The sequence below is a fragment of the Coenobita brevimanus genome, chromosome 101 (genome assembly GCF_032717465.1).
Source record: "Coenobita brevimanus isolate Jiangsu-jjx chromosome 101, ASM3271746v2, whole genome shotgun sequence".
Lineage (NCBI taxonomy): Eukaryota > Metazoa > Arthropoda > Malacostraca > Decapoda > Coenobitidae > Coenobita > Coenobita brevimanus.
In genome coordinates this window covers 14,819,139-14,846,638 of record NC_137054.1, presented here as the reverse complement: position 1 = coordinate 14,846,638, position 27,500 = coordinate 14,819,139, and the positions used below count along the sequence as shown (strand labels likewise).

Here is a 27,500-nt window from a genome sequence, read left to right as displayed (position 1 = left end):
CCTATCCCTCTTCCTCTTCCCCTTCCCTTGCCACTGGTATACCTTTCGCTTCCTCTTCATCCATTTCCTCTTCCTTTTCTCATTCTCTCCTCATTCTTTCCTCTTTCTCTTCCCTTCCATTCCTCTTCTTCACCACCCAATCCATCGTGCATGCCCGTCCATCCTCAAAGATCATAAAAACGATGAAAAGAAAATAAAAAAAAATAAAAAAAACACCTTATGAGAATGTATCTGGAGATCCACCCTTCTCTCATTCTTTGTTTTCCTTTTCCCTCTTCCTACTCCTCCTCCTCCTCCTCCTCCTCCTCTTCCTCTCTTCTTCCTCTCAAGCGTATAGTGTTGTTTTAATAAGCGCTTGAGTTCAATATTAGCCAAGTTGTGTGGGGATATCATAAGCTACTTGTGATGATGATGATCATCATCATCATCATGAGGAGGAGGAGAGAGAGAGAGAGAGAGAATGAGAGTGCAGGAGTGTGTGTGTGTGTGTGTGTGTGTGTGTGTGTGTGTGTGTGTGTGTGTGTGTGTGTGTGTGTGTGTGCGTGTGTGTGTGTGAGAATGAACGTGAAACTGTTTGCGTGTGAAAGTGTTTGCATATAAAGGTGTGTACATGCGTGTGTGGGTTTCTGGTTCACTGCGTGCTTATGTGCGTGTGTGTGGAGAGAGAGAGAGAGAGAGAGATGATAAGCATCCTCTCTCTCTCTCTCTCTCTCTCTCTCTCTCTCTGCCTCCTTTGCACCTCCTCCACCCAGGTCAACAGAAGGTACAAAATTATGCAGGAATTGGCTAGGTCGGTCCTCGTCTTCCTCTTCTTCTTCTCTCTGTAAACGAAGCTAGGAGGAGGAGGAGGAGGAGGAGGAGAGATGGAGGGAAGGAGGAGAGACTGGTGGAGGAGGTGAAGGGGGAGGAGGTGGAGGGATGGATGAAAAGGGGAGGGAGAATCGTGAGGTGGAAGGAATTAAGCGAGATTGTAAGATGGAAGGAACGGAGAGGGAGAGGGAGAGAGGGTGGGATGGAGGGAGAGATGGAGAGAAAGAAAGGAGAGAGAAAGGGAGGTGGAGCAGGAGGAGAAGGGGGGAGGAGAAAGAGGAAAAACGATATAGGAAGAAAAGGAAAGAATAGAGGGAATCAGAGGAAGAATAGATGACGAGAATGAACACTGGAGAAGAGAATTAAGGAAGTGAGAGGCAAAGCGAAAGTGTAAATGAAGAAGCTGAAGAGAAGGAACTGCAAGATAGATTATACACTAAGATGATCACTTTATTTTCACTTAATCACTTGCCTCAATACACAAAATCTATACACTCTTGTGCTCAGCGTCAGGAATAAACGCTGATCATTAGGTAAACATATTATAAGCAGTTTCGTCTTGTGCGCCTTCGTCATAAAACACTATCGATTTGTTTTCATTGATGCTCGTTGTTATCTCTCTCTCTCTCTCTCTCTCTCTCTCTCTCTCTCTCTCTCTCTCTCTCTCTCTCTCTCTCTCTCTCTCTCTCTCTCTCTCTCTCTCTCTCAGGGGACAACTGATTGAATGTTTTAAGATGCTAAAAGGCTTCAGTAATACTGATTCAAACAAGCTGTTCACAGTAATTGCCGAGACTGTAACGCGAGGAAATGGTATGAAGTTGCAAGCAAGGAGGGCTAATCTTGATACAACCAAAAACTTCTTCACTTACTCTGTTGTAAGCGAATAGAATAAACTCCCTGGGAATGTGATTGAAAGTGGTACCATAAATATGTTTAAAAAGAGACTGGACATGTATCTCGACGCAATTGGTATCGTTTAGTTAGGATGGAGCAATTATTGTATATTCGCGTCTGCATTCATGTGTCTGTTAGACACAGACAGTATTATAGAATATAAATAATAGATAAACATTCTATTCATCTTTTGATTAAAAAAAAAAAAAATGCATGCATAGAGTAAGTATGTGGCTGTATGCCCAAATTTTCCTTTTCCATATTATTCTACTATCTGCCGATCCTATAAAATTCCTTCAGGTTTTTCATTCCTGCAAGGTATTACTTCCTCTCTTGTTTCCTGTACGGCAAATGCCGGAGGGTCTGGAGGGTGGGGGAGAGAGCCTTCTGCTGTGCTATCCTTTTCTCCTGCTCCTATGCACTATATTAGGATTAAGGCCGGACCACCTCGTAGGGACCGTAAGGTCTGTGTGGTCTGTGTATCTATGTAACTCTATGTAACTCTCTCTCTCTCTCTCTCTCTCTCTCTCTCTCTCTCTCTCTCTCTCTCTCTCTCTCTCATTGATATAGTCAGTCTATTTTTGAAGACATATTTAATCAGTCTTCACACACACACACACACACACACACACACACACACACACACACACACACACACACACACACACACACACACACACACACACACACACACACACACACACACACACACACATTTGCTCCTTCGTATGCACAGCTAATCATTTTCCTGCTGGATATATTTGTTTATGCTTCTAAAACACACACACACACACACACACACACACACACACACACACACACACACACACACACACACACACACACACACACACACACACACACACACACACACACACACACACACACACACACAGTCTCTATTCTGCAAACGCAAAAACAAAAAAAATTCCATCATATACACACTTAATATATTTCTTCCTGGCTGTCTTTCAACGCCCCTACGCCGGCTCCGTCAGCGAAGGAGGGCGTATAAGAGAGAGTTCTATTAGTTCACGCCCTTAACTTGCATGTTATTTGAAAGACAGCAAGAAAGCCTTCATTAGTCACTAGAGAGAGAGAGAGAGAGAGAGAGAGAGAGGGAGGGAGGGAGGAAGTGTGTGTGTGTGTGTGTGTGTGTGTGTGTGTGTGTGTGTTTTCCTTTTCTTTCATTTCATCCATATCTTTTATTTTATCCCTTTTGTCTGCGCCTATTCCTCTTTTCTTGTTTTATGAGAGAGAGAGAGAGAGAGAGAGAGAGAGAGAGAGAGAGAGAGAGAGAGAGAGAGAGAATGAAGGAAGTTTGTTTGCAGTACTTAGGTTCCCACGAAAATCTTAAGCAAAAATTTCCCATCATCATAAGAAGACCAGATGCGTAAGAAGCTAAATATTGAGGATGTGGAATTAAAAAAAAAAAAGAATAGGAAAAAACAATGAAAACAAGAAGAGGCGTAAGAACCAAGAAGAAGTCAAATAAGAAAAAAGACAAAAAAAGAAAAAAATTAAAAGGTAAATAGATTGATATTTGTTAAACACCTTAAGTTTTTTCTCTTAATCTCTTGAGAAAAAGTTTTCCCCTTCCTCCCCCGTTCTCCTCTACCTTACACCCTCCCCTCCCCTCTCTTTCCCTCATTTCCCTTTCCCTCCCCCACTTCTCTCTCTTTCCCTGCTCTCTCCTTTCCTTATTCTTCTCCTCTCTTTCCTTCCCCTCCCCCACTCTCCCCTCATCCTTCCTCTTCTTCCTCACCTTTTAGTCCCCATTTTATACGGTCTTCCGTTCTCTTCTGCCCTCCTCTTCCTTCTTCTCTTTCCTACTCTCTGTGTTCCCCTCTCCCACTCCTCTCCCCCTTCCTCTCCCTTTCTCCTCTATCCACTTCCTCCTGTCCACCACACCTGCACACCTTCTCTCAATTTCAACCACTCTCTTATCTCCCTTTTCCCTCTCCCACCCCTTACTTCTTCATCACCCCCTCCTCTCTTCCCCTTCCCATCCCATCTACACCCCCTCTTCTCTCACCGTCTCCCCATACCAACCACTCCCTAGCTTCTCTAACCCCTCCCTCTCCTTCTGTCCCTCTCCTCTCCCTCTCACCTCTTCCCCCTCCAGTCCCATCCACACTCCTTTTCTCCCATCTTCTCCCCATACCAGCCACTCCCTAGCTCTCCCTTACCCCTCCCCCTTTCCCCCCTCCCCCTGCCCCGCCTCATTCATCAGTGTGTGTGTACTGAGCGTCGGCGTGAGTAAGATGGGGTAGTGAGTGGACTGGTGATAGATGAATTACTTTTGGGCCCGTCCTCCCGGTTAATGTTTTTCTGTTTTGACTTTATTTTATTTATTTTTTATTTTTTTTTGCTGTTTTTCTTGTTCCTCTTCTCCTTCTACTTCTTCTTGGAGGTGACTCGTGGTAGGTGTGTGTGTGTGTGTGTGTGTGTGTGTGTGTGTGTGTGTGTGTGTATTTGTGTGTAAATGCGTTCGCGTATGTGTGTGTGTTTTACAAATATCGCTTCATTTTGGACTGGGGGGTATGTCCTCTCCGCGCCACTTATAATGGATGATTTATTTAAAGAACCGACTTGGCCATTTTTTCCTCGTTACACGCTCAAAATTCTCGCCAGGCTAATATTTTCTCACTCCGCTTTAAGTGTTTCCTCGAGAGACGGTTTGAACCCAGGATATTATGCTAAAATAGAGTTAAGAATTTTGTCTGTGTAAAAATGGAACCCGGGGATATCTCTTGCTGAAGTGTTTTTAAAGTGTTTGGATATTAATTTTTAGGGAATATGATAGACTGTTGTGGGGAAAAGCAACTTCATCTCATCTTCATCTTCGTCTTCATCTTCATCACCAACATTATCTTCATATTTAATTATTATCGTCTTCATATTTAAGTGTCATCATCATCATCATCATCATCATCATCATAACCCTGTTCCTGTTATCATCTCTTGAACTTCTTGAACTTCAGCTGGATTGGGGGAGATAGGAGAACAGAACGTAAAGAGAGCCAGTCTGCTTGTTAAGCTTGAACAGTTGAACAGACGAGATGAACAGGAAGAACAACACCCGCCCCCCATCTTAGTCTTACCTCCAGCTGTGTCAATCAGACGTGAAGGAAATCCACTTGTCCAAGAACGGAGGTGGGGAGGGGGGAAAAGTGACCCCAAAGAGTGTACACTTGTTATGCCTGTACAATTGACCGGGGGAAATGGACGAGAGGATGCCTTTGCCCTAGTTCATCCTGCACGAAGTCAGAGCAGGTCCTAAAGAGAGTCCATTTGCACCTGAACAATTTACCAGATGAAGTGGATGGATGGATTGGGGTAGGTCGTTAAGAGTCCACTTGTACCTGAACAAATTACCAGACGAAGTGGATGGGGAGGTGGAGACTGAATCATAATAGAATCCACCTGTTGGACATGAACAACTGACCGGGCGAAGTGGAGAATGGATGGATGGATTGGGATAGAACCTAAAAAGAGTCAACTTGTACCTGAACAAATAGCCAGACGAAGTGGATGATGGATGGATGAATGGGTGGGTGGGAATTGAATCGTAACACAATCCACTTGTCGAATCTGAACAAATTACCAGAATGGATAATAAGTGGATGGGTGGGTGAGACCAGAACCAATTAAAGAGTGGATAGTGGATGAATGGATGGATGGATGAGAACGGAACACAAAAAGAGTAGATAGTGGATGAGTGTATGGGTGGGTGAGAACGGAATAAAAAAAAAGTGTGGAAATGGATGAGTAAGCGGATGGGTGAGAGCGGAACCAAAAAAAGTGGATGAGTGGATGGGACTCGAACCAAAAGGGAATCCACTTGCTAGTCTACACCAACCAACTGACCACGAGAGGCGAAGAGAGAGAAATTTCCCCCTATCCATTCCACTCAAGGGCCTCCGTCGAAGCCAAGAGTCCAGCCTTCGCAACACAATGGCGCCCACGGGAGAAGCTCAAAGGCCAGCTCGAATTTCTCATAGGGCACCGAATAAAGGGGTAGCGGGCGTCCTGAATGGCGTCGGCAACCCTTTGGTCACCATTCAGACCTTGAGGGACCTCACCAACACCCTTCACTCCCCCCTCCCCCTCCCCTTGTTCCCCCTCCCTCTCCTCCTCCTCCTCCTCCTTCTTCCGTCCCTCCCCTCCTTCTCCCATAGCTCGCGATTCGACCCGACCGACTTACAGGCATGCATGCAATTGATGAGGTAGTAGTAGTAGTAGCAGTAGTTACAGTAATAGCATATGAGATTTTGTGATTTCTTGATAAGTTTGAATTTTCTTTTTCTGCGGTTGATGAATTTTAGTTTTATTTCAATTGACGATTTTTTTCTGTGTATTTACCTGTTCATTTTCGCATCTGATGAGTATTTTTTCAGGGTAAATGATGGGTTTTTGGTAGTTTTCCTTCGTGCAATTGATGAGTTTTTATGGCGATTTTTTCCCACCCCTCAGAGGCTTGCAATGGCAGGCCGGATGCCATACCTTCCTCCCACACTCACACTTTTTTTTTTTTAATGGCTATGGGATTCCGGGCTCCTATTGATGCCGGCAGGAAAAAATACCCCAAAAAACATCTCAACATGGGAAAAATGGCCTCTCGGATTCCTCCACATAAGGACGCTTCTTCACTCACAGCGGCATATCGTTTACATACTCGTTGCCCCGCTATTTACCCCTCCTCAAGTTCAAGGTAACTCTAGTATTCTTTTCCTGATAACCCCAGACGATTTTATGTAGCTGAAAGGGAGTCACAGGAGCCTGAGTGTTTTAGTCCCCACCAACTGTGATCGAGCAGCTAACCCCTTCACCCCAATGACATAATTCCTTTTTTTTTCCTTCTTGCTATCTTCAGACGATTTTCTTCGCCTCAGGGTAGACTATTGTAACGTGAGGGGTTAGATGCATCCTTCAGGTAACTTCTTCTCAACCTGTGGCCTTTCCTAAGCTGAATAAAATCGTCTGGAGGCAGCAGGAATGAAATGTAAATAACGCTTTCGGAATTAAAAGGAAAAAAGAGAGAAGAGAAGGGGAAAGAAAAAGAAAACGACGAGAAGAGGAAAAAATGGAAAGAAAAAGGAGAGAAGGGAAAAAAGAAAGAAAAACAAGAAGAGAAAAAGAAAAAAAAGCGAAAAGAAAAAGAAATCTAAGAGAAAGGAAGAGACAAGGAAAAAAAAAATAAGGAAAAAACTCATCTAGGCCTTCAGCACGGAAATTTACCCCTCAGTCTATTTTCCATCTCATTTGGCCTGAACATCACCCAATCCGCCTCCCTCATCACCCCGTAACGTCATCATAGCCAAGTCTTATTCTTCACAGCGTAGGAGGCCTCTTAATGCTACCTCCTTGGCGATTCATTCTGTAATTCACACCTTTTTATTTTCTTGGATCCCATTTATAACTTTTTTTTTTTTTCAATGTCAATCTAATTTTGCATCAGTAACATAAAAGGGAATGTTTAAGTGGATAGGTAAAATGAATTGCTAAAGAAGGGGTGATGCGGAGCCAACGGAGAATACGCGTCCATATCCCCACCCCCGTCACATCAACAACACAACAATTCGGATGACACGTGGTGAGAAATAGGGACCGGGAAGGGACAACTGACGGTATGAATGGAAGGTAGAGAGGCGAGTGTTGCGGTGTATTGTGTGTGCTGTGTACGTCCCTATGCCCGCCGCCCCTCCCCTCCCCCCTCCCGCCTAGGTGTATCTGGGAGTGGGTGTAGAACGAGTCTATTTGCACGGCCATTGTGATATAGGGCAGGGCTGGCTAACTCGTGAGCCTTATCTGCCCACTCACTCACTCACTCTCACTTCCTTCTCCCCCTCCTCTTTCTTCTTCTTTTCCCCATATCCTTCCTCCCTTCTCCGCGTCCTCCTATTTCTATCACCTCTCCTCCATCCTACTCATATCCCCTCTCCCACTCGCTCACTCTCTCTCGCTCACTTCCCCTCTCTCTCAATCCTTCTTACATTTTCCCCAACATTCTCCTTCCATTGCCTCTCCCCTGTTATATTCCTTCTCTCTCTTTCATAGTCCTTTCCCTCTCACCATCCTCTTTCCCCTTTCTCTCAATTCTCCTCCACCCCCACTCCTTTCCCTCTCCATTCTTTCCTCCTTCCATTTCCCTCTCCCGTCCTTCCTAGTCCTCCTCCCCTCCCCATCCTCCTCCACCCCTCTCCTTAGTCTTCAATTCTTCCTCCCCTTCGCCCCTCCATCATTCCGTCAAGATTGTCGTTTCGTGAGAGGTATTTAAGCTAATCAGTCGTCGTTTTGTTGAAGTCAGTGTGAAAGGGAAGGGAGGGAGAGGGAGAAAAAGGAGAGGGAGAGGGAGAAATGGGAGGAACTGAAACAGGTATGGGATGATTAAAATGGAGAGGGAAAGGGAGAAAGGAAATAGGAGATGAAGAAGATTTGGGTTGATGATGATGATGATGATGGTGATGGTGATTAATATTCATGCCAGTCTCTCCCACCACTCCATCCTTCCCTCCACCCTCACGTTCCCCACTCTCTCCCATTACTCCATTCTTCCCACCCCCCACATTCCCCTCTCTCTCCCACAGTTCTCTCTAATCGGCGTTCCTCACATCTTTTCTCCCCTCCACACCTCTTTTCCCTTGTTCCTTTCCACACCTTCGTTCCTGTACGTCTTTCGCCTCTCATTTCCATTCTTCTCTCTCTCTCTCTCTCTCTCTCTCTCTCTCTCTCTGTCTTTCAACTCCTTTTATGCCTCTTCAGTGAACATTTTTTCTTCCCATCCATCTCTCTCTTCATTCCCTCTCTCTCACACTTTTCTTTCTCCTCAACAACTTTCCTCTCACACATCTCTCTCCTTTCCACCTCCCCTCCCCCACTCCCTTCCCTCACCCCTCCCCACTCCCTCCCACACCTCCCACACATAAATAAAGCGCCCCGTATGGCATCATCGCGATATGGCTAATTATCAGACTTGAATTGGTAAAGCTAATCCGTCGCTTCCGTTCTTCTCCCCCCCCCTCCTCTCTCTCTCTCTCTCTCTCTCTCTCTCTCTCTCTCTCTCTCTCTCTCTCTCGTCCTTCCTTTTACTCCCTCTTAATTCTTTTTCTTTTTCGTTTTATGGGCGGTTTTCTCATGTGTTCTTATTTTTCTTTCCCCTCTCTCTTTTTTTCCCTTCCCTCTTTCCTGTTCCTTATCGTTCTCTTTCTTTTCTTCCTCTACTTTATTCCTTTCATTCATATCTACTCTCTCACAACCCTCTATTCTCTCTCTCTCTCTCTCTCTCTCTCTCTCTCTCTCTCTCTCTCTCTCTCTCTCTCTCATATATATGAATACTGATTATGTTTACAAGTCATGCCATTGTGTGAAAATGTGTCTGTATGTTTGCACGTGCGTTTGAGTGCGAGTGCGTGTGTGTGTGCGCACCTCTTGGTTTTATGTAGGCTATTACCTGATTACAGACCAGTGTTTTTACTAATACCACTTTTAATGCTGCCAGTTTTTTATTTGACCCGTATATAAAACCCATTATTTCCACACTCCCATCACATCAAAAAAAAAAAAAAAAAAAAATCGCCAACAGCAAATAAAAGTACCAGGACAAACCTTTCAACCTATCGACTGTTGTTTATGATTTTTTGGCGCCATCCTAACCTCACATTTTAATACGTGTTAATGAACGAGGGTTTAGGGAACGGCATTATCTTCTTTTCGTAATGTTCGGCGGACCGGGATCCTAATTAATTGAACAGATCAGCCGGTCATCGGGTTTTGGAGCTGGGAGGGAGGGAGGAGGGGTTGGTTTTGGGGAGGGAGGGAGGGAGGGAGGGGTGTGTGGGAGTGTGGGGGAGGGGTGTGTGGGTATGAGTCAGTGATGTGAAGAAGTGTATGTAGTGTGTGGTGTAGGGAAGTGAGTGAGAGGTATGTGTGTCGTGTGTGTGTGTGTGTGAAGAAGGTGTTACTGTGTGTGAGTGGAGGTGAAGTGCGGGGTGTAGATGTGTGTGTGTGGGGGGGAGGTGTAAATGTGTGTGAGTGGAGGTGAGGTGCTGGGTGTAGATGTGTGTGTGGGGGGGGGGGAGGTGTAAATGTGTGTGAGTGGAAGTGAGGTGCGGGGTATAGATGTGTGTGTGTGTGTGTGTGTGTGTGTGTGTGTTGTGGTGAGGGAGTCAGAGGCGCATGGCTATAGGCTCCTATGGTTTTGGGTGTTTGTGTAAATAAGATGTGAGGCAACTTTGGAGGGTGGTTAAGTGTGGTTGTTGGAGTAGGGATGTGGTTTTGTTAGTGCAGGTAGTCATTTGGTGTTTATAGAGGAAAATAAAGTAAGTAGAAAGATAAATGGAAAAATATACAGACAGGCAGAGGTAGACAGGTAAATTCGTAGATAGAAATGAGAGAGAGAGAGAGAGAGAGAGAGAGAGAGAGAGAGAGAGAGAGAGAGAGGCCAGGGGATGGGAAGTAGAATAGTGCTCAGGCAGAAGGGGGAGTAGGAGAGAGAGGGGCGGGGGGAACTCAGTGCATGTCCCCAGCCCTAACAAAACAAAAAAAATGACCTCCGCATCACGTATTATAAATGTATTTGCAATTAACACGTAATAATAATCTAAATCCCGCGTATTAAGTCCAGCGCTGCCCTGGTCTTTTGTGCATTATAGAGCTTGGACCGAATGGCATGGGGTGACTGTCACCTGTTAATTACTGATGGGCCGGATGGGTCATGTACGGCAGAGAGAGAGAGAGAGAGAGAGAGAGAGAGAGAGAGAGATTAAGTAAAATTCAAGGAAACTAGGATTAGATTATTTTTCATTGTATTACCGTATATTTAGAGAGAGAGAGAGAGAGAGAGAGAGAGAGGAGGGTGGGGGAGTAAAATGAAGGGGAACTAACGACAGAAATAAATTGTCATCATTTACGTATAGCATGTCTGTTGATATTAGGTCCTTTATTTTTATTTGCATTATACCTTCATAAAGCACACACACACACACACACACACACACACACACACACACACACACACACACACACACACACACACACAAACACGGGTCAAGCACCTGTGTTGTCTGTCACTCTGATCAAATACTCGAGTCATCATTATCCAAGCAGCCCTAGATCACAGGCCAAAACACACACACACACACACACACACACACACACACACACACACACACACACACACACACACACACACACACAAGCATTCCTTTGTACGCTCACTTAATATCCACTCTTGCGTACACACAGAAGCACACACGCACTCGTAAACAGTCGTCCACTTTGACACATGCACATACTTCCACCACACACACACACACACACACACACACACACACACACACACACACACACACACACACACACACACACACACACACACACACACACACACACACACACTTATCGGTACCCATACGGATAAATAATGAGAGAGAGAGAGAGAGAGACCAAAGGCCATAGTTATCCACACACACATACACACACACACACACACACACACACACACACACACACACACACAAAGATGACATTAATCAGCGAGCGATGCCCAGTGTACAGGTGTGTTAATTAAGCTGATATACCTGCGTCTACCATTATTATTACCTGTATTTGACGGTCCACCCAACTCACCTGATGGCAGAGCACTTAATTGAGCACGAAAATGGACGGGATTGGTGATTACCTTTTGATTTAATTGGTTTGAGTCGTGTGTGTCATGTTTATATTGTTATTTCTCTCATTTCTTCCACCTCCTCTCAGCTCTCTTATCGTTTTCCCATTCCATTCCTTCTTTGGCGTACTGTTTTTCTTCTGTTTTCCTGTGTTACTTGCATCATCCATTTTTCTCCGTTCATCCTTTGTGTGCTTTGTGTTTTTCTCCCTTCCTCTTCCCTTCTCCCTTCTCCCTCTTTCTGATTTTCCCTATCCCTCTTCTCCTTCCTTCCCTGTGTCTCCTCTCTGCCCCTCTCTTCTTCCCTCCCAATATCTTCCTATCTTCCCCTACTTTTCTCCTCCCCTTTTTTTTCCCTTCCCCTTTCCTTCCCTTTTCATCCCACGCTCTTCCCTTCTCGTTCACTCCTTCCCTCCTTCCGCCCTCCCGCTCTTTCCCTTCACTTCCTCTTTCCACTTCTGCCCTCTCCTCCTCCGTGATTCCCCCTCCCTCCCCCCCGCCCCCAGCAGCGTGCGGTGAGCCTCAGTAGTATCAGTGAGGGGAGGTTACTATGTCCCCTCACTTGATAGTCTTGATAGCCCGCCGCCCACACCACGGCTGAGGGCACGAGAGGGGACACGGGGGAGTGGGGAGGGAAAAAGTGGGAAAAGGGGAAGGGAAAATGAGAGAAAGAAGGGAGGGAAAAAGAGGAAAAGGAGAACTAGTCCGGAACAGAAACAAGGAGAAAGGGAAGCGTTGGTAGGCAGGAAAATGAGAGAGAAAGAAAGAGAGAGAGAGAGAGAGAGAGAGAGAGAGAGAGAACGCTTTTATTGCAGTACTGTACATTTCTTAAGCTTTATTTTCTTTTCTTTTTTATTTATGAGTGACCCTGATGATCCTGATGCTAATGCTTTGATGATCACGATCATGATCATCATGATTATGATGAAGATTTTTGTTTCGGCCATGCATTAACTTTCTTTTTCAGTAGCTCTATCGTTGCTTTTATTTATTTATTTATTTATTTATTTTTTTTAGAGGGGTAAGGGGAAGGGAGAATGGTCCATGCACTTTTTACCACTTTTGTATTTAGTTGAAAGAAAAGTCATGATGATAAATTGTGATATATTTTTCTATTCATATACTATGAAGTGGGTATTATATCCCCTATGTCCCTACATCCCCCCTTAGTCCACCTGCCCGTTTTAGCCACCCTCCCCCCATTTCAGCGCCCCCACCTGTGCATTTTACCTGTCCATTTTATCGCGCCGTGCTGATGAAGTGGGCGGGAGGGGACTGCCAACCTAATTACCGGGAATGAGTCGGGGATCCAGCACGGATTTCGGGGTGACGATTATATGTTGAACGTGTTACCGTGGCGGCCGTAATCTTTTAATATAGGGGCCGGCTGATGCGTTTATTTCGACAGCATGGCCCGTTTTCTCTCACCGCCCCTCCCTCCCTCCCAGTGGCTGTTTATGCCTCTGTCCTTCCTCTTACTTCCCTCCCCCTCCTGTGATTCTGACTCTTCCTCCCCCCCCCCAACCTCCCCAGCCCATATCTTTCCTCCATCCTTGTTTGTATTTATTCTCTCTCTCTCTCTCTCTCTCTCTCTCTCTCTCTCTCTCTCTCTCTCTCTCTCTCTCTCTCTCTCTCTCTCTCTCTCTCTCTCTCTCTCTCTCTCTCTCTCTCTCAGCGAGGCAGAGCTGCAGTGAATGGTGATGTGTCCTTGTTATTGTGGTGGTGATAGCGGTGATGCCGATGGTGATAATGGACTTCTTTTGTCTGCTATCGTCACGTCCTCCTCCCTTCCTCTCATTCTCTCCTCTCTTTTTCTCTCTTCCTCAGCTCTTTTCCCCTCCTGTTTGTTCACTCGCTCTCTTTTCCTTTGAGCTCTCTTCTTATCATCATTCTATGCTCCCGTTTTAGCTCTTTTTCTTTATATATTTCCTTTTTTTTTCGTTTCCTTGTTCTCTTTTCGTCTTCCATTCCTCTGCTGTCTCGTCCCACTCCTGTCTTCTTCTCTTTTAGTCTTTTTTATTTTTGTCTTTATCTTTCTTTTGTCATCTTCCATCACTTCTTCGTCTCTTCCCCTCCTCTCCTCTTTCCATTCTATCTCACCTTTTTTTCTGTTTGTCCACCCTTCTATTAATTTATCTTTGCACTGCATTCCGTTCGTCTTTCTCTCTTCCGCCTCTCTTTTCTCCTTCCTTCATCATCCTTTGTAGTTCTCTCTTTTATCGTTCACCGACTCTTCTCTTTTTTTCACTTCTCTGCATATTCTTCATTTCTCTTCTATTTATGCACTTCTTTCTTCATTTGTTTTGGTTCTTCATTTGTTTTGGTTCTTCATTTCTTTTCTTTCCTTTCCTTTCTTTTCCTTTCTAATCCCCCGTGCATATAATATACCGCTTCCAGTCATTTTCTTTTTTCATATCTTCTCTTTCCACCTCGCATCCATTCGGTTTCCCGTCTTCCCTTGCCTTCCTCTTTCATGTACTCCATTCTCATCATTTTTCCTCTTCTATTTTCTTTGTCTCCATTCTCTCTTTTATAGTATTCTTTTATTTTTCCTCCTTTATTTTGCAGCTTCTCATCCCATCGCCACTGATTTTCCTTTCCCTTTTCCCTCTCATCCCTTCCTTTCATTTTTCCTGTCAATATTTTACCAATCCTTTCCTCCTCTCCCCTTCTCTTTTTCGCCTTTTTTCCCCTTCTCTCCACTTCACACTTTTACCTTTTCTTCCTCTTCTCTTCCTTTCGCCTTTTAATCTTTCCCTCCCCTTGTCTCCTCTTCCCTTTTTGTGTTTTCCTTCCCTTCCCTTCACTTTTTCACCTTCCCTTTCTCTTCTTTCATTCACTTAAGCCTTTCCTTCCTCTTCTCACCCTTCACTTTCCTTTAGTCATTCCCTTCTCTTCCCTTCCTATGACTCTTCCCCGCCACTCCCTTCAGCCACAAGTTCCATTCCAGGGAGACTTTTCTACCCCCTCCAGCAACCCCTCTTCCCCCCTCCACCGCCCCCTTCTTCCCCTTCCCTTGCGCCCCCTCCAGGCTTACGGAGACTCAGGGGGCAAAACTGTAGGAAGGAAGGTAAAAGTTGCCCCCGTGAAGCATACTTGTTGTTTGGCAGGTTGTTGTTGTTGTGAGGGGCGAGGGATTGTGGTAGGGATTGTGGTTGGAGATTGTGGTTGTTATGGTAGGGGTTATGAAAGTTGTGGTTGGAGAATGTAGTTGTTATGGTAGGGGATATGAAAGTTGTGGTAGTGGATTTCTTCGGTTAGGGATTGTGGTGGTGGAACTGAAGGGAACTTGAGGTTGGAACTGAAGGGGGATTGTAGCTGTTGTGGTTGAAATTATTGTTGTGGAAAGAGGCAAATGTGGATTTTTTTAGGTTATGATGGTGAATTTGAAAAGGAAAACCATGTATGGTGTGGTTTGAAGTGTAAGTGTGATGGTAGTAGAGAGGAAAAGATTGACCGTGGTTATAGTTTTGTGTGGTAGGTAAAGTGCATATGTGGTAGATTTTTAGGAAGAAAAAGACTGTTGAGATTGATGCTTGTAAGAGGTAAGACTGAACTAGATATTTCAAAGTGCCTGTAGTATTAGTAGTAAAGATAGTTGTAAATATATCTGTGTTGGAGGTAATGTCTTTGTGATAATGAGTGATGGGGCATGGTGATCTTAGTTCATAGTGGAATTATTGATAGTAGCAGTTGGGTTCCTTTTCTCAATTACGTGCTCGGATTCCATCTTTTTTCTCCCTGTTCTTTGAAATTCTCTAATAATTTTTTGGTATATTATTAGTAGGTATCTTTATATGCTTTTCTGTCTCTGTGTGTGTTTGTTATGGTATCCGGGTCTCTGTGTGTGTCTGCTACGGGTCTCCAATGAATCTCTGTCGCCCTCACCTAAAATATTCTGCTCAAAAGGAATTTAATATGATGTCAGAGTGCTGGAGTCGCGCTGCTGTCCCTCCCGCGCCTCACACCTCTCCTCACACTTCGAACTTCTACTCACACCTTCCACTTCCTCTTACCTCTCACACCTCTCCTCCTATCTCAAGCCTCAGCTCACACCTCACACTTCTCACACCTCACACCTCTGCTCACATCTCAAGCCTCTACCCATACCTCACATCTCTACTTATATCTCAGTCTCCTACTCACACCCCACACTTCTCACACCTCTCCTCATATCCCAAGCCTCTGCTCTCACCTTACATTTCTCACACATCACACCTCTCCTTATAATTCAAGCTTCTACTGACTCCTTTCATACCTCCATACACCTCAAACCTCTCCACGTACCTCAAGCCTCTACTCACACCTCACATTCCTCCTCTCACGCCACACACCTCTCCTCACACCTCAGGCCTCACCTTCTATCTCACACTATTTCTCGCTCCTCAAGTCATTCCTCACACTCCTCCTCACACCCCGCATCTCTGCACACCTTACATTTTTTCTCAGACACTCTTTATTCTTTGGCGTCTCGAGCACGGTACTTACCTTGCTATTCATTCCATATATTACAGCCAGTTTCTCAGTATTTCGTCTCTTATATCACCACTCACTCCTTGCCTTTACTCATTTTTGCGTCGCCACACATACCCTAGCCTCTCACAACTCACGTCCTGCCTCCAGCTCCTCATCTTATGTCTCAAGGTTTTCTTCTTGGAATTTACCGCTTCAGACACCATCTTTCCAGGAGCGTTTTCCCCTTCATATCACTTTCTTACCTTATGTTGTTTTTTTTCACATTCTATCCTCACATCCTCTCTCACATCACATCACTTCCGTCAATCTTGTCTCTCATTCGGCCTCACCTGTAATAGCCTAAGTGATTTCGTAGCATTTTTATTCATCATCTAAATGCATAAAATCTTGTTGAGAGGAAAAATCTTTAATTTAAAATTCATCTCAAATAAGTATATTCATTTTATAAGGCATTTTATTTCTCATTAGAAAAATGTGAAAAATTACAGATGAATGTATAAAAAGTTTAGTTTCTGGGAGTAGCCTACTATAATTCACATATTGGTAATAGCAGATTGTCAAACACACACACACACACACACACACACACACACACACACACACACACACACACACACACACACACACACACACACACACACACACACACACACACACACACACACACACACACACACACACACACACACACACACACACACACACACACACGCCCCGGGAGGCAGGCAGGCAGGCAGGAGGGCAAAGACAGAATGATATAGAATAACATGAAAGATAAAGTTTGTAGCCAAAAGTTGAGGGGCGAGCTTGTGGGAGCAGTTTTGTGGAGGGAGGCCGGATTGGGAGCCTCCCTTACCCACCTCCCTCTTCCCTTCCCTCCTCCCTCAGTCATCCCTTCCCCTCCATTCTCCCCTTTTCATCTGGTATTCACATCTCAATTCTCCATCCTTCTATCTTCATATCCCTTTCTCCTGTTTCTTCTCCCTCTTTCTTGTTTCCTTTCCCTCACTCACCCCCCCCCCTTTCCATTTCTCAGTCCCCAGTTTACTTCACCTCCTCCCATATCCCTCATCTTTCTTTCCTTGTCTCTCACTTATCTTGCCTCACCTTTCTCTTAACCTGTATTTCCCTTCATCTTTCTTCGTGCTCCGTTTCTTCTTTCCTTTACCTTTATTTGTCAAGTTTCCTTCTCCTTCCCCCTTACCTTCTCTTTTACCCTGCCCTTACCATCTATTCTCCACTTCATTTCTCCATATCTCCCTTATCCCCACCCCCACCCCCCCTCTTCTCTGCCCTATATACTTCTTTCCTCCTCCTATTCCCCCCTTACAATCCCTCTTTCCCCATAACCCCAGTTCTTCCCTTTCCTCCTCCCCATCTCTTCATGCCCTCTCCCTTACCCCTTACCCTCCATTCTCCCCTCCCCTTTCAGCCCTCCCACTTGTTCTCCTGTTCTCCTCTGTGTCTTGTTCTTTTGTTGGGCGTGAGGGGAAAGCCGTGTGCTGCCCCGACTTTTGCTAAGGGGGCCGAGGGGAGGGGAGAAAGAGAAGAGAGAGAGAGAGAGAGAGAGAGAGAGAGAGAGAGAGAGAGAGAGAGAGAGAGAGAGAGAGAGAGAGAGAGAGAGAAATATGGCTTTTCTGGCAGAACGGGAAAGACTACTCGCAGCAGAGGCAATTTTTATGTAAGAGAAGGGAGGGAGAGGGAGAGAGAGGGAGGGAAGTAAGGCTTTTCTGCTATAACAGGCTTTATCTAGAGAGGGGGGAGAAGAAAGGGGCTTGCTCTGACTTTAATTGGGAAGAAAGGTGCGAGGGTTTTTTCCAATTTCTTCCTTTGCTGTGCCTGGAGCTGTATTGAAGTGCCGAGTGCAAATATACATAGTTTTCTTAGACAATATTTGCTGGCGATTCGCAAAGAAATATAGTGATCTTTTTTACACTGGGATATGAAAGAAAAATTTTAAGGAAGGAATAAAATGGATCAGAGAAAAAGAAAAATATTTAAAAATCTCGAACGCACTGGTAAAAAGAAATGAACGATATTAGAAAGAAGAATGAAAACTATGAATATGAATTTCATGGAAACAAAAAGGAGAAAGAAAGAGGTAGGGGAGGAGGAAGGAGACAGGACCAGTAAGGACGAGGAGGAGGAGATGGAAGAAGGAGGGTGAGGAGGAGGTGAAAGAAGGAGGATAAAAGCGAAGAGGAGGAGAAAGTTGCGGAGGGCCATGACTTTTGTGAGCAAGAGGGGACAGTCGAGACAGGGGGAAACTTTCTTTGGCGAAGGGATAGGTAGATAGATTGACAAATAGTTAAATGGATAGATAGACAGGGAATAAAGGGAACGCATGCATAATTAGGCAAATGTGTAGTCAAATAGTTCCAAGCAGATTATACACCGCTGTGAACTTTTCAAATGGAAACATTTAACCCACATAAAGATGACATTTATTGAGACAAGAATGCTTTTTCTGCCTAACATGGATCTTCATCAGGAAAGAAGAGAGCCCGAATCAGGCCGTAATTTGCTTATTCTTCTCAATAAAAAACATTTTTCTTGCGTATATCGTAAATCTGTAGTCAAGTAACTTAATTTTGTGGTGGTATATAGACTAAAAAGTAATGTATGTAGACAGATATACCAGGAATTACCAAACATTAATAATCAGGCAGATTATATATATATATATATATATATATATATATATATATATATATATATATATATATATATATATATATATATATATATATATATATATATACAGTGAGATAAACTGGGATTAATGGTTGTGTTGAGGTAGGTAAATAATGTGACAAGTAGCTAAGTAGTCTCATATATAATCAAATAACACTAATACGCAAGTGAATACACAAGGTATATAAGCACAACGAAATATCATAGGTAGGCAGATACATGTGTGGATCTATCAATAGAGGTAGATGCACAAATAGATAGAGAGGAAAGCCTTGGTGTTTTATATCCTGACGGAGGGAGAGAAAAGAGTTGGAGAGAAAGAAGCAAGCTGAGGGGAAAGGAGGGAAGGGGATGGGCGCCCTTCGACGTTAACTTTGTTATTTGGTAAAGAGAGGAGTGAGAAAAATCATTGATGTTTAGTTCTGTTCTGTGTGCAAGAGAGGAGTAGAGGAGGGAGAGGAGAAATGTAGAGAAATACACTAATGATTTTGGACTAACATGGAATTAGTAATAAATTTTAAGTTGTCGGTAAAGGAGTAGAAGTGATGAATTTATGAAAGACTAAATTTTAAAATATTCAAAGAAAGCCCATCAGACGCATGTATGAAATAATAAATAATAATATATAACACTCTCGGTACTTCTTACTTAGCATAAGAGTAGTGAAAGCATAAAAGATAATACGTCTTGTTACTATCTTGCACGAGAGCTACGAAAATGTACAGCACAATACTTTCGTTACCATTTACTTCGCATGAGAGCCATGACACCATAGCGTGTAATTCCTTTAGTTAGAACTTAATTGGCAAAGGGCTCAGGAATATGTAATACATATTGTTAGTACTTACTTGGCACAAGAATTATGCATAAGACATAATTGCGTTCGTTACTACATACCTGGCACAAGAGTTATGCGTAAGATATAATTGCTTTCGACCTTCCGTTACTACTTACCTGGCACAAGAGGTACAGTTAAGATATACTTTCTTGCATTACTACTTACCTGGCACAAGAATTACGCTTACCATAATTAATTTCGTTATTACTGTACTTACCTGGCACGGGAGTCATCAGCGTGATCAAAATACCCTTGCAGGACTCCCAAGAAAAATTACCATCAAACCGTACCACCCATTTCCCCTGAGCGCAATTCAACCGTACTGCCCAGACCCTCGTGTGCTTGCAAACCGTAAACCCACCGTAAGAACCGCGTCCCCACACATTACGACCAGCCCTGAGGGGAGATTCACTAACAAAATCACCATCAATGCCTTGTTTTACGTAAGATATATATTTATAGGACGAATTAGAGATATGTGAAGATTGTGCATTCTCCTTTTCCTTCCCCCAAAACCATTCACAGAACAGTATTTTGAGAGTAAATATGTGATTCTCAGTCCTGGACGGTATTTATAAAAAGTCCTAACCAAACTTTTCAGTAAAAAAGTACTCATTACAGCAAATTATTTTCACGGATTATTTTGGTTTTCGTACATTGTCACGTTGATATTCACTCAAATTTGACTGAGGGACTTGATAGTTGTATGAGTGAATATGGGAGTATAAGCAGGGAATTTTTTACACAAATTAAGCCCAGGAGAGTTTGTAAGTGCATCCCTGGTCTCTTTCCTTCCTTCCTTCCGTCCGTCTTGGCTCAATAACTCGGTCGTTCAACTAAGCGGCACGGGATGGGGTGGGGTGGTGGGGGTGGGGATGGAGGACGGCGGTGGTGGGAGCTGGTGTCGCGCAGGAGTTCTTGTGGCCGCTTGCTCCATCACTCCCCATCAATCCACGACACAGAATCCGCCAGGAATCAAGAGAAGGAGAAGAAGCGAGTGAAAATTAAGAGAGACACTCGTTTTAGAATTATTGGAAACCAGAGAGGGAAGCTAAGAAACACAGTACTGAGAATGCGCCAGAAATAAACAAGATTGGAGGGGGAACTTAAGAAAATAAAACACCATGATACCTGCATTAGAAGTAGAGGATGAAAAATAGGGAATATACAGAAAAAGGTGAAATTATTCAAGTCATATGAAAGATTAGGCGAAAATGCAGGAGAGAAACTTGTAAAACTGGAAATGTAGAAGAGACAGAAACGAAGTTAGTACAAAGCTAAAAGAATGATACTGAGAAATAGGGGAAGCAGAACAAAAGAGCCAATAAAGTGAGAAAAAACTATTAAATGACTTGTAAACACAACGGAAGGGCAAGTAAATATTAAAGGAAATGAATAATAGAAGGAGAGAGACAACCGTAAGAGATATTAACATTAATAAGCAAGCAAAAGAAGCTGATAAAATGGAGAACGAACGTACGCATAATGATGTAGCAGATGTGAAAAAGCAGAGAAAAGATGTAATGAAATATGAGCAAAAGTGGCAGCAACTGAATGGGAGATGACGAAATGATTTGCAAAGGAGAGGTGAAAAGTAAAAGGACTGAGTGAACAGATGAATGAGGAAGGGAAAACGAAAATTCGAAGTAAAAAAAAAAATCTATACGTTGAGGAAAAGAAAGAGTACTAGAATAAAGGAAGAAAAACATAAGAGCAGAAATAACCACAAACTAAAGAAGGAAATGGACTGTAAATAAAATACAGTGTTTATAGAAAATGAGAATAAATTGTAGAAGAAACAAGAAAGAAAAAAATGCAGATAAAATCCATATAGTAAAAATTGCGGTAAATATAAATGCAACGAAATGCACTAAGAAATGCAGAAAACAGGAACGATTAAAAAATATACATATATCCAAAGGTTATAATCATAGCAGGGAAGGAAGAAAAATATCACAGGAATTTACCCCGGGTGGGAATGTTGAGACTTTGGATCTGAATCTGTCGCAAAATTGTCTGAGCAACTATTCCCATAACAGACCAGAAGGAATGCAAGAAAGTTGGGAAAGAGTTTGGACGCCATGTGTCTTCTGGGAATGGCACAGACACCCTCGACAACAATAAAAATAGTAAAAGATCTTTGCTGGGATGAAAGAGTGTTGCATGAAGAATGACGTTAAAATGAAGATTTGTTACATTATTTTCCTAGTTCTTGTAAAGCTATTGTTGTTAATTCACTATACTGGGTGCGAAATGAATCGTAACATATGCCTCGCTTCAGGTACTACAGTTTTGTGTCAGCACCCTTCAACGAATTTAAAGATAAAAAAGACTTGTATATTCGCTGACATACCTTTGGTGTCATTTTCTCCGGTCTAAGAAAATGTAAATGCTATAAATTTTGCTACTTACGCTTCTGACGTGAATAAAATCGTCTGTCAGTGGCAGGAATAGAATTTAAAGTGTTATCATCGTAGTGAAGGAACTAGTGGTGACTATTTCCAACCGCTTTAGCTCATGATTCCCTTCGGAGCAGACTGAAAGTGTCTAATCTCTGATATCAAACACATTATTATCTGCGGGTTGTGTTCAAGTGGAAGATGGGAACTTGGGAAAAAAACAAAAAAATGATTGCCTTCATGGCCCTTTTGCAGTCGATAAGCATTAATCATAAACCTTATTATTATTGTTGTTATTATTATTATTATTATTATTATTATTATTATTATTATTATTATTAAAGTCCGTGCCGTGACATGGATATCGGAAGTTCTAAGCTTTATGAAGTTTCACCATTTAAATGGCAAAGCTTTTGTTTTGGGCAGTATTTTTTTTCTTTGCACTTTTTTCTTCGATCTTGATGATATTACACATGAAGGTACCTTAGGATAAAGCAAGTCCTTGTAATAAACATAATTGTCGACCTACTTTTGAGGGTGATATTTTTTTCATTCTAAAAATTGCATATTTGAAATTGAAATATCTCAGAAACTAATTGAGATACAGCTGTTTGGTTGAAAATCCTATGATAAATATGTTTGCTGAATAATTTTGGCTTAATATTTTGCCATTCAGCCTAGTGGAAAGGACCGAATTCAAGTCTGCTTTTTCTTCGCAACACGTTTTGGAGAAAACCACAAAAGCTTTAAGGCTGTAACTTTCCAGATATATAGCCGTGGTTCCTCTTATGATTTAAAAAGAATAAGGTTACATTTAGGCATACAGTTAGCCAGTTACTTAGACAAACGTAAAATATACACATACGTTCTTCGACACCTTTATCTTCAGATCCCTCGTTGATGTTACACAAGTAACCTTAGGGTTTTCAGATCTTTTTTATTTTACACATTCCTTATAAACCAACTGACGAAGCTTACTTATAGTGGCTACACAATGAGAATAAGTAACTAATTACTATTATTATTATTATTTTTTTTTATTATTATTATTATTAGATGAGGCTATGACGTGGATATCGGAGAGTTTTGGAGCCCGTCCCAGAGACTGGGTGGTTTTCCAGAAGATTTGAACGTGGAAAAAATTGATTGCCTTTATAATCCACATGATGTCGGTAGGCGAAAATCTTCAGCTACTTTCGGAGTTATGTAAACCGTTCCAGGCAACCCAAGAGCTACCACTAAACCACCCTTATACCTCACCTTCTCGATAAACACTGGCATAAAATTAGACACTGTTTTTATTATCATTTGTTTAGGACGATTAATTAGTTGGTAAGATATTATATTGTGTGCGATTAAGTTCCATAAGATAAGTTTCGTGTTGACGCCATTTTTACATATGTTTACGAAAGAATCTTATTTTTTTTTTTTTTACTTTCGATTCCTACGACTGACGCAACCGACTGAAGAATGACTGCCCTCACTTTGCCCTTACCTCTTTCCCTCTCCCTCCTCCTCCTTCTCCTCCTCCTCCTCTCCCCGAAATAACCCAGCCTAGGAAAGAAATATGTCCACTTCAAAGACATTTATCCCCTTTTTCTCATTGGCTTGTTTTCTCTCCCCCTTTCCCCCCCGTCCGCTCCAGGCCTTTCAAATGTTCCCTTCTATTTGGGGGCAGGTCAGTATCGTGCTTGATGTTGTAGGACCATGTAGGTTATGTGTACTGGGAGGCTACTGGTACTGGGAGGCTGCTGGTACTGAGAGGCTGCTGGTGCTGGAAGGCTACTGGTACCGGGAGGTTGCTGGTGCTGGGAGGCTACTGATACTGGGAGGCTACCGGTACTGGGAGGCTACCGGTACTGGGAGGCTACTTGTACTGGAGCCACTGGTATTGGAGCCACTGGTACTGGGAAGCTACTGGTACTGGGAGGCTACCTGTACTTGGAGGCTTCCTGTGCTGGGAGGCTACTGATACTGGGAGGCTACTGTCACTGGTAGGCTACTGGTACTGGGAGGCTACCTGTAGTGGGATGCTGCTGGTACTGAGAGGCTACTGGTACTGGAAGGCTGCTGGTACTAAGAAGATGCTGGTACTGGAAGGTCCTTGTATCACTTTGTTACTGGTACTGGTGTTGTTAATACTTGCGGTGTTATTGTTGATAGTGTTACCAGCACAAGAGTGAACTGGTAACTGGAAATACTAATAGCCTGATGGTACTGGGGGCCATACCAATACCAGCAGCCCCAGAAACTAGTACTAGCAACACCGGTTCAAGGCAGTTCACGTTACCCGCCCACCAGTCACTAGAAATAGCCTCCTAGTAAGCCAAGGACTTCTGTGGCCTCTCCTAGTACTTAAGGTCCATATCCTAATGATGGTGATAATGATGCTAGTTCCCCGAGCTAGTACAGTAGTAGGCTAGCAGCACAGACAGCTTTCCATAGGCCCAGCTGTTAGATCCATATTAGTTCATCTGTTACGCATCTCAGCATACTCATAGCGACTGGGGCATAGAGATGAGTTGTGCCTGAACTGTACGGTGTCCAAATTTTTATCATCATTTTAGCATTTTGAAGAAGAGGATAACTAAATTTTTACTTTAATATTGACAGCTAAGCATTGTCGAGTAACTTTGATACTTTTGAGTTTATTAGAATATTTTATCAATTGTGTCTAAAGTGAAATAACAGTTTTTGAAAGTTCAGCATTTTCAAGTAACGTAATAACTAAATCATTGTAATTTTGAGAATTTTAGCTTTTTTGAATAACTGTACCTAAATTGTTATTCTAATTTTGACAGTCTGGCATTTTCGAGTAGCTAAGTGCCAAAAGTGTGCCAGTTAAATCAGTGGCACTGCATATTTCACTGAAGCAGTCAATGCCACAGTCGTTTAGAGTGCGGTGAGAGAGCGAGAGAGAGAGAGAGAGAGAGACGAGGTGGTGGTGTGTGGCAAAATGAACTCAAACCTAAACTACCTCAGTCAGCTGCTGTGTAATCACCTTCCCCTGTGTTTGGGAAATAAGGAGGTTTGGCTCCGTGAAGGTGTACAGTCTCTAATAAACCCATGAACTTGCCCAACCACTACCTCAAGGTTTACCTCCCTCTCCCTCGCCTCTCGTGAAAGCCAATCAATATTTTGGTACTCCGCTATGCATGCTGAATGACGCCATGTTTACCTCCCCTGTGCATACGTAAGCGGCTGTCGGTCAGGGCACCCAGAGGAGATGTGCCTTGATGTTCCCCCAGCGGTGATGTAAATGTGTTGAAATGCTCCTTTATGTTCAGTATTGATGTAAATATGTGGTGAATTATTACTAGATCGGTTTTCAGGATGCAATCAAGGTTAAGTGTATTGGTGGATGTATTGATAGTTTCCATACTGGGACCGAGGGAAATGTAGTGTTGCAAAAAATGGTGGTGATTATAATGAAGGACAAAGGTGAGCGCTCTATCAGCAGGTGTTATAAGCAGGTAGGAAGGCAGGTGTATAATTAGTTAGACAGGTGTTGTAAACTGGTAAGCAGGTAGACGAGTTAGAAAATGAGCCCTTCCTTCAATCAGATTTTTTTTTTTTATTCTTGTTGTCCCAGATGATTTTTATTGAGTAGCTAAAGCCCTCATCAGCCCCTTCACTGCGAGATACCCTTCCAGAGCTGAATAAAATCGTCTGGAAGCAGCTAGAAGAAATATCAGTGGCGTCCTGAGGTTGAAGGGGTAGAGAGAATATTCACCTGGTATATTTAAAATGATTTTCCATGAAGTGTAATATTTTAACTGATGTTGTTGTTTATCGTTTTTTGTGCATGACTGTCTTGCGCATGATTCTTTTCACACAACAAGAAGGCATTTGCGTAAAACCTGAGTAAAACTAAATTATAATATACTGTTTTTACTCCTGGACCCGATTTTCGTCTTTTTGCATTTTATATCACGCGGGTCACTTGTAGAAAAAGACTATGTTGCTGCCCCACATTCTTTCCACGGCACTTCTTCGTGACTACCATCGTATTCTAGTGTTAATCTCTTGTTAAATCTCAGTGTTCAAGATGGAGAGACGTCAATTTTCGGCAAAGTTAAAGTAAAATGAGTATAGTTCCTTTGTTCCATTTTATATTATAGGAACGAAAGAAACAAAACACAGTTAAAAACAGAGGTACGCTTCGTTTCCCAGAGAGAGAGAGAGAGTATAATTTGTCCTTAAAGCCGTAACATAAGCAACGTAGGAGGCTTCGTAACACCTCTTCCATAGCGATTTATATTGCCTGTTCCACCTTCACATCGTCTGGTATTTACCGTTTTAATATCAGCATCATTTCCTTCAGAAACAGCCAAGAGTATATTTAAGTATAAGGCACAGAATAAGTCGCCTAGAAAGAGATGTTAAGAAGTATCCAGTGCCACTTAGAAAACAGCACTTAAGTTCTCCAATAATCGCCTCAAGAACCACCACCTCTTATGCGTGACCCCCTCCCTCCTTCTCCCCCTCCCCCATCTCCCCCTCCCCCGTCTATCCCTCCCCCATCTCCCCCTCCCCCGTCTCCCCCTCCCCCGTCTCCCCCTCCCCCGGCCACTGCTTCACCGCAATATTAGAATTCTAAATGTCGAATATTAGAGTTCTGAATGTCGTCTAATTGGCAATTTGTGTGGGCATAAACGTATTTCTCGTGCTCATTATCCAGTTCCTTCCAGCAGGGTCCGGGGAGCAGAGCTGAGAGGGAGGGGAGAAAAGGGGGGAGAGGGAGGGGAGAGAAGGGGGAGGGAGAGAAAGAAGGATGAGGGAGGGAAAGAGGGGAGAGGGAGGGAAGAAGGGAAGAGGGAGGGGAGAAGGTAGGAGTGATAAGAGAGAGAAAGAAATGGAAGTGGGAAAAGTGAGAGAAGGAAAAGGGAGAATGGGAAGGGGTAGGGACGTAAAAGAAGAGAGGGACTATATAGTGACAGTGGGAGAACTAAGAGAGAGAGAGAGAGAACTGGTCTTTGATGGATTGTGGAATAGCCCCCCATCTTTCTCCCATCAAATTAGGTGATATGGGCAGGATAGGCGGTCCTTCTCAGTTCTCGGGAAGGACTAGAAGCATGTTTCATTCCCTCATGTTTCATCCCCTCTCGACATGATCACGTTTCATTCCATCTCATCTGTGCACATTTCATTTCCTCGTCACGTCTCTCTCTCTCTCTCTCTCTCTCTCTCTCTCTCTCTCTCTCTCTCTCTCTCTCTCTCTCTCTCTCTCTCTCTCTCTCTCTCTCTCTGTGAGGGGCTGGGAAGAAAATAGTGCCCTCTATAAATTCAATTTGTCTTCTTTCCTTCATCTTTTCGTGAGAGGACTGGGCAAGTGGGAAGTAAAAAAAAAAAAAAGAAAGAAAAGAAAAAAAAGTAATTTCTTTCTTTTCGTCTATTCATATGAGGATCGAGGTGGTGAGAGAGAGAAAAAAATTACTTCCTTTTTTCCCTTGATCTTTTCGTAATGAGATGAATTTTAAAAAAATCTAACTTAAACCCTTTCAATACAGTAACTTTTTTTTTTTTTGCTTACTCTTGCAATCTCCAGGCAATCATCATCATCATCATCATCATCATCATCATCACAATCCAGGCCTCTTTGCCCGCCTAAGGATGGGATGAGGTAGGGTCCGGAGAGCCAGAAAAAGCTTTATATTCAGCTCAAGTAATTCCCCTCGTACTGAAGCGGTTAATTAGGCTCTTAGATAACCCTCATAAT

The 27,500-nt window shown here is 43.1% G+C and overlaps 1 protein-coding gene across 1 annotated transcript in view; it reads left to right on the top strand.

Moving 5' to 3' along the window:
- Positions 1-27,500, top strand: part of dati (zinc finger protein datilografo) — a 1,103,308-nt gene that overhangs the window by 919,994 nt on the left and 155,814 nt on the right. Inside the window, exon 7 of the mRNA XM_080284265.1 lies at positions 23,427-23,459. Coding sequence (XP_080140391.1) covers positions 23,427-23,459 — 33 coding nt within the window. The remainder of the gene's footprint in view (positions 1-23,426; positions 23,460-27,500) is intronic.